Below are 8,123 nucleotides of genomic sequence, written 5' to 3' on the forward strand. Positions count from 1 at the left end.
TCTGGTAACAGTATTGTCAAACAAAATCTGTTTTTTTCTGCAAGTTTCTTGTTTTAGTATTAATCTAGCAAGAAGCGTCATAACAGCAACTCTAGCCAATCTCCTAAAAATGAAGGAGTAAACGGCTGAGTAAAACTTAGTGGAGTATTTTTACTCCACTAAGTTTGGTCGGTTCTAGTCTATTTCCAAAAAAATAGAGGAGTAAACGGCCGAATAAAGCTTAGTGGAGTATTTTTACTCCACTAAGTTTTGATCGGTTCTCAAGCCTTTGATGGACGGAACTAAAAGCGCAGGAAGCGGACGGCCGTCGTATGATGAGTGATGCCGATTTGCGGCAGGCATGCACGTTTGTGCCGCATGCGCTGGACAGGGAGGCGAGGGACAGGGAGCCAAGATAGGATTGTAGTTGTCGCCGGGGGTGGCTCCGCTTGGGCCACTCCATCCTAGGCTCCATCTACCAGTTGTTGCCGCTCCTTGGTCAGACCCGCCCAGAGCGAGGTCACAGGTGAGGTCGCCGTTGACAAGGAGGCTTCAGGTGAGTCGCCGGCTGGCCACAAGGGGGCCTTCACGCAAAGAAAACTTTTACCCGGCGGCGGCGGTGGAATAAATTTATGAGTCGGGTAGACGTCACTCCTCTAACCAATTTAGGAGACTGGCTAGGTACGGTTAGAGGAGTAAAACCGAAATTTTACTTTTCTATAAACTTTTAGGGGATCAGCAAGAGTTGCTCTAAGATAGTTGTGCCCTGCCAAGAGCATCGTAGTGGCCATGGTCAGAACCGAATCCAGTCAGATTTGTATTTCATTTTTAGTTCATGTAAGATCTCATGAAGATCCACCACGCCATCTAAGCAGGTTGGGCTTCACTAACAATATCAGTGGTGGAGACAAGCCTGGGGCGGCTAGGGCTATAGCCCCAGGCCTAGAAACAACTTCCCTTATAATTATTTTATACAAAGTATAGAAAATTATAGAAATTTATCACTCAACATAGCATAGCCCCAGACGTAACCTGCTTCTAGCTCCGCCACTGACCAACATCATCAGGTACCTCGGTCAATTCGTAGTGGCCTCCATATAGGGAAAAAATAAAGCTCTATCGTCGTACCAACAGGATTGGGCTGCCTAAAGCTATTAGCACCCATATTCTTTGGAATAAGCAAGAACACCACATAACTAAGCGTACTATACCGTAAAACACTTAACTAGACGTACTAATGGAGCACACGGGGGTTTCTTCAAGGACTGCAGTAGCAGCAGGCCCCGCGAGGGGAATTTTGGTCCCCTCACCTCCGGCTGCCAACTTGCGCTGAGAGGGGGGGCTCTGATCTTCAAGAGTTCTATGTTCTTTGTACGTCCAGTGATCAACGCAGTTTTGTGAGAATAAAATTACTCTTTTTTTTTGTCGGTGTCAGGAAATTAGAGAGTTTTGTGTTCTGACGGATCTGATTATTCAGAGTTGATGGGTTTATGGCCCAGTTCTTTTGAGCAGATTGTGTAGAATTTCGGTCTGGAAAATCTGGAGCCAAAAGAACTCGTTTTGACTTCCAAAATCTGGAGAGGATTCTCTAGAATCCTAGTGCAATCCAAAAGCATCCAAAAAGCTAGATTTTTCCAGAATCCTGAGATTTTGGCAAGTCCCACCAGTGAAAACGTTTCAAAATATGAGTGTACCCCTATCCCATGGAGAAATTACGTCCAAAATGCCACTAGCTCATCCACATCCACGCGCTGGAGAGCTAACGCTTCGCTCGCCTCTCCCTGTTCGCATCAGGGGAAAGCACTCCCAGCCGCAGCGCGACGGCTAGGGTTGCCGCGCCGCCGCCGGACCCACCCCGCCGGCCAGGCCCTTGCCGCCGCCGGCGGCCAGGTTCCTGCAGGCCCCCGCCTTATCTCCCTCCGCCGCTCCTCTTCCTTCGCTGATCATCCTCCCCTCCGCCCAGTCTCCGCCAACAAGCGCCGAGGCTGCACCTCGACGGCTACCGACGGCCACCAGCGCTGCACCTCGACGGCCACCAGCGCTGCACCTCGACAGCCACGAGCAGCCCACGCGAGCAGACCACTCCCACGGTGAGGCATCCTCTTTCCCTATGTCTCTGTTCTTCTTTTTCTTATGCTAAATTGGATAGATTGATGCTTGGATTTGTTAGATATATGTATGGATTGATTGCTGATGTTGGTAGATGGATGGATTTGTTATATATATATATGGATTTGTTAGATATATGTATGAATTTTTTTTGTGTGTGCTACTGTCAATGCTACTATGGTATTTGCTACTTGCTACTGTATGGATGGATGGTTGTATTGGTGCTATTGCTATTGAAGATGTTGTTGCATTGATTTTTATGGTAGAATGCTAATGATGCTAAAGTTTTGGCCTCATTTTCAACATGCTATTGGAGCCATTGATGGAACACACATTAAGGTGATTGTGCCCAAGGAGTTGGAGCCCCAACACAGGAATAGGAAAGGTTACACAAGTGAAAATGTTATGGCAGTGTGTGATTTTGATATGAGGTTCACGTTTGTTGTTCCCGGATGGCCCGGATCTGTTCATGACACACGTGTATGGAGTGATGCCATAATTCGTTATGATCACTTTCCACAACCCCCCACAGGTAACATCTCGCATGTATCCATATTGTTATATACAGGATGGTATGTTGTAAATTTCTAATTTCTTTTGTTGATGTTATACTGTAGATAAATATTATCTTGTCGATTCCGGATATCCAAACAGGGTTGGATATCTATCTCCATACAAAGGGCAACGATACCATGTACCAGATTTCCAACAACACCCACCAGTTGGGAGATATGAGACATTCAACCATCGACATTCTTCTTTGCGAAATGTCATCGAAAGAACATTTGGTGTTCTCAAGATTAAATGGCAAATTCTTGGAGTTGGAGACATACCTCGGTACAAACCGGAGACCCAAAAGATGATTGTCACTGCATGCATGTGCCTCCACAATTGGATTCGTGATAGCAAGTTACGTGATGAGCATTTTGACAAGTTCGACGATGATGCATATGTGCAACCTCCATTGCCGTTTACAGGTGCCAACGCTCTACCACCAGAAGATGATGGTACCATGAACGCAATACGCGAGGCGATTGCTACTAGTCTCGTACCTTGAGATTATCCATTTTTTTAGTTCATCCACTTTTGTAATGAACAAATCTTTAAATCCATTCTAAATGTAATATTTAGCACTTTTTATGACATTCATAAATCACTTTCGTACTCGTATTCAACCAGATACTGTTAGAAACAACAATGTGTTAATAAATTCATCAAACAATTTTTGTCTAAGGGTACTACAGACATTTCAGCACACAACTCTTTCCAGAATCTCAACCTACAATCCCAGAAAAGAACTCGGCAACAGATTCTGGGAGAAGCAGATTCTGGGAGAATTTTCCAAAATCTTGATTCTGCAGAATCCTGTGTGAAAAGAACTGGGCCTATGTTAGTGTGTTAAGCATTTTTTTTTGTTGCTTTGAATATTTGTGAAAATGAAATATTTCATCGACGCCATGATGAAGATATTATGATTCAACAACGTGCACTTCTAGGGGATTATCCATGGTGCTAGTAAGTTCATCGATCAAGACTTCCCGTCTTTTTGGATGGGCGACTCAAGGTGCTTTGAAAAATCTTTACTAGTAATGTTCTTCGTGAATAGATGGGGGTCATCGTTGCTCCAATCTAATTGCAGCCCCTTTACCAAAGTCTTGGGAGCACTTCTTCTAGCAGAGATTGATACCACAAAGAACGTGTTTCCAAGAGATCTCATTGTAATTCTTAGCTATAGAAGTCACTTTGTATTTTCTTGAATCTTAGATCCAAACTGTACCTATATTGATATGAGTACGAATAAAATTATAAATGTTTCTAAAAGCTTTGTGTAGCAATGCATTAGAAGGGAAAACAATGTACACGACGGCGGGATTGACCAGTTCTACGCCCTTTGCAATACAACGGAACACACCCATGCTATCTCAAAAATGTCGCACAGGCACAGCCCTTGGACCCCTGCCTTCTCATGATCGTAGTGTTTCAGTTGGTGAACGAGGCATGCAAGACTCTGTTGTTGCGCTCGAGCCATAGCATCCAGACGACTGGAATCGCAAGTGTCAAAGCCCCGCCGTGGTTGCTTCGGTAGCTGTCGGCGTGCAGCAGACCACCCCGCCGTTCGCCATCCGCTGCCAAGACAGCATCGTCCGAGGGTTGAGGTCGTGCACCCCACCACGAGGCCCATGACGCAGGCGTGAATCTTACATTACCTGGCGCCCAGTCGAGCTTGCCGCACCCGAAGTGGTCGAGACTCGAGACCGTACGTCGTATATTTGCCCGAGTACGTCGACTTCCACATGTGCCGGTATTCCTCCCGGCCAAAAAGAACAAATGCCACGCAAGCGGTAAGCTGTGGCATTTTACCGAGGCTGAATCATATTATTGGCCGCAATCATGCAATGCGATGGAGTGGGCAAGCTAGAGCGCCATGGGGAGTTTGCACATCAAATGTTGATGTTCAGACTCGAACCAGACCACACACCCGAGAACCATTTTGCATGGAGGCCATAGTTAGTAGACTCGATTTTCAAGCTAACAAATCATACTCCTCTTGTTGACAAATATCAAAAAGGAATTTAGCACACTGCAGAAGTCAAACCCAAAAGAACAGAGGTTGCAAACTTAACTTTGAAGAGAGCTTTTATCAGATAATGGCTAACTTAGATCTCAAACATTTAAGGTAACCGGATGAGGTCTCGAAATAGCGCTTAATAAGGTAAACATCCACATTACATCTAGCAGCAACCACGAGTTCGCAAATCAACAAACATCAGGCAAAACTTAAAAACGATGGTTCCAGGAACATAGGTCTATATCCTTGCAGATAACTGGCTATAGCAAAACGACTCAACACCTCAGAATCAGGCCTTGGCAGCAGCCTGGGCAGCGGCATCCCGCTTCCTCTGCTCCTCAATGATGGTGAGCTTGATACCCTTGCCCTTGGGGAGGCTCACCCACGGCTTGGTGCCCTTGCCGATGGTGAACACGTTGCCCAGACGGGTGGCGAACTGGTGGCCCTGGGCATCCTCAACGTGGATGGTCTCAAAGGTTCCCTTATGCTTCTCCCTGTTCTTGATCACACCAACACGCCCAGTGTTGCGCCCACCAGTCACCATGACCACGTTGCCGACGTCAAACTTGATGAAGTCAACAATCTTGTTGGTCTCCAGGTCAAGCTTGATGGTGTCATTGGCCTTGATGAGTGGGTCTGGGTAGCGGATGGTGCGGCCATCATAGGTGTTGAGGTATGGGATGCCCTTCTGGCCAAACTGGACAGACCTGACCTTGCAGAGCTTGAACTGCACATTAATGAAACAATGTCAGTTGATGAAAAGATAATGGTATATACTACATTCAAGGATAAAACAAATGACAAACTAGAACCTATCTAAGACAGAATCTGAAAACAAAATGGCAGCTTCAGAAAAGGTAAGACAGGATTGAAACAGTTAAGCATGGTGAGCATATAGAAAGGCAAATATGCAACAGAGTGATACAATGCTACGTAACAGCAAGGTTCTTCATTGCATGAGGATATCAATGCCTACCCATATACAAGTAGGTTCTACAAGTAGAATATAAAGCAGTTCCAGATATCAGAAGGCATTAGCATAACGGAAGAACAGCATGGCATTACATAAATAGGATAGACCTAACCTTAGCATCCTCGTCCCTGACAGAGTGAAGGCGGAAGCGACCCTTGGTGTCATACAGAAGCCTGTAGTTCTCACCAGTCTTGGGAATGGAAATGATGTCTAGCAGACAAAAGAAATGAAGGTATAAGCAACCAAGTGAAGTTAACAATCTATGCAGAATGTCAATTCACATAAGATCAAACAAATCCTGTTACAAAAAGATTTAGAGCATACCCATGAAACCAGCAGGGTAGGTCTTGTCAGTGCGGACCTTTCCATCAACCATAATATGACGCTGCATAAGGATAGATTGCACTTCACGGTAGGTGAGAGCATATTTCAGTCTGTTCCTCAGGATGAGGATCAGAGGCAGGCACTCCCTGGCCTTGTGAGGACCGGATGATGGCTTGGGGGCCTGAAATCAATAGACAAATCAAGTATCAGATCACTAAACAAAAACATTTCAAATGCCTGAAGAAGCACATGCTAGAAGAGCTGATGCACTTACAAAAGCTCCACCAAGCTTGTCAAGCATCCAATGAGACGGGGCATTGAGCCTCTTCAGATGCTTCTTCAAACCCCTAGCCTGTTGACAGATAAACAAGGATAACAATTATTTCATATACCTCATAGAAATGGTTGGGTTACAAGAGATTGTTGAAAGTATGGAATATGTGTTCTACTTGAGTAGTTATCAAACTTAGGGGGTTACTACTTTAGCATGAAAATTGCTGGTTACATGTGTAAGCATTAGGCAGGATATCTCAAAACAAATTGTACCCGGAAAATATTTTGGAACACATAGACAACAAAAGAAACTGATCTACAATCTACAACAAGATATACAAACTCGTCAAATCAGGCAGCTAAATCTTCCAAAGGCACACCCGTAACAGCCTCTAGATCATGAATCAACGCAACGCTACATGCCTCGAGAGTTAATCTATCTGAGGACAGGCATGGACCAACTAGCAGTACACGCTACAACCCATCAACAACAGGAATCCCTAGGCAAAACAAGAGCAAATCTACCGAGCCAAGTAACAGCACAAGCCACCGAGTGACCTCAACCCTAACCCAAGGATCTCTACAACAGAGAGCCGGCAGCGCTACCGCATTCGAACGGAGGCGGCTACGGATCGGATCTACAAACGATAGGCAAGGAAGCACGCGGAGGGATGGAGATGGGAAAAGGGGCGGCGCTCACCATGGTTGCGAGCTCGGGCTAGGTCGCCGTGCTTCTCCTCTTCGGGCACCGCCGCCGCCTGCTCCTTCTCCTGTGCAACGCGCCGCCGCCGGGATGACAAAGAATGAGGGGGAAGCGAGGGGGCGAGAGAGCTTATATATATACTGCGAGGGTAGGGTTTTAGTCCCCCCGTTCGGTTGTGTGGGCTTTCGGCCTGGACTTGGGCTTGACACGGTTGTGGGCAGCTGGCGTCCTACTGAAAATGAACAAAAGCCCAAATCCTCCATGTAAGAGACAGCCTAGTGGCTCTGGGCCAAATCTCAAGAAGAAAGGGTGGGCTCTGGACCATAGCTTTTCTTTTCTTCTCTTTTTGAGTGTAGCTCTGGACCATAGCTAACAGCGACTTTATCTAAAAAAAACTAATTACGACTATTTATCTTTCCCTAATAATAAAGCACGGATTGGGTCTCCGGGTTCACCGTCACAATACGCTTTCTTCTTGTGTCATAATACGCTTTCACGATTTATGTAGATAAAATCATAACATTAACGAGGTGGTACTATTATTGTATATGTTTTGATGTTTTTTTTTCTGCTTGTACGTCAAATTCGCACGTAAATCCAATATGGCCCAACAACGAATCATTCATGAGTTTCTTTCATGGCACGGGCTATCCCCATCCCAGCCGCCAGGAGACCGACCCCGGCGAGGCGGCGACCCTCGATCCGGTGCTGCGCCGGGCGCCGGCCGACACCGGCAAGGATTTGCCCCCTTCTCCCGGCCCACGTATCTCTCTCTCACGCGAAATAGGGGTTGGGCGCCGCCGCCGTTTTCCTGGTTGACCATCAACCATGGCTAGGGTTTTGAGCACCTCCACTCTGGCGTGGTTCCGGCGCCTCCGGCGACTCCTCTCTGACGCCCACCGCGCCCCCACACGCAGCTCCGTCTCCGGGATGCTCCTCCTCCGCTTGGTGGCCATGGGGTGAGTTCATCCCCTTCCCCATCTCTCCCCCTTTCTCTCTCTAATATCTGGTTTGATCCCCCATGGTAGATGTGCAGGCAAGGATTGGATACTTGAGGAAGGAGGGGTCGACCTTGCCTTGCTGCAGCTCGGGACGCACCACCCATGGAGCTTCCTCCTTTCCGTCTTCAGGTGAGTTCGCCCCCTCCTCTCTCTGCTCTTGTTCGTGGCCATTGAGGCATTGTTCTTGGTTAG

General features: G+C 46.7%; 1 protein-coding gene across 1 annotated transcript; it reads right to left on the reverse strand.

Annotated features, from left to right (window-relative positions):
- Positions 1–4,774: 4,774 nt before the first annotated feature.
- On the reverse strand, positions 4,775–7,106 carry LOC123112799 (40S ribosomal protein S4). Its single transcript, XM_044533896.1, has 5 exons — positions 6,928–7,106; positions 6,229–6,306; positions 5,955–6,135; positions 5,743–5,840; positions 4,775–5,384 (listed from the first exon to the last, which is right to left on the reverse strand). Exons 1-5 carry the CDS (start codon positions 6,928–6,930, stop codon positions 4,947–4,949), a joined length of 798 nt encoding a protein of 265 aa, XP_044389831.1. The 5' UTR covers positions 6,931–7,106; the 3' UTR covers positions 4,775–4,946.
- Between the last annotated feature and the right edge of the window lie 1,017 nt (positions 7,107–8,123).

Source organism: Triticum aestivum, chromosome 1B, assembly GCF_018294505.1.
Source record: "Triticum aestivum cultivar Chinese Spring chromosome 1B, IWGSC CS RefSeq v2.1, whole genome shotgun sequence".
In the NCBI taxonomy this organism is placed as follows: domain Eukaryota; kingdom Viridiplantae; phylum Streptophyta; class Magnoliopsida; order Poales; family Poaceae; genus Triticum; species Triticum aestivum.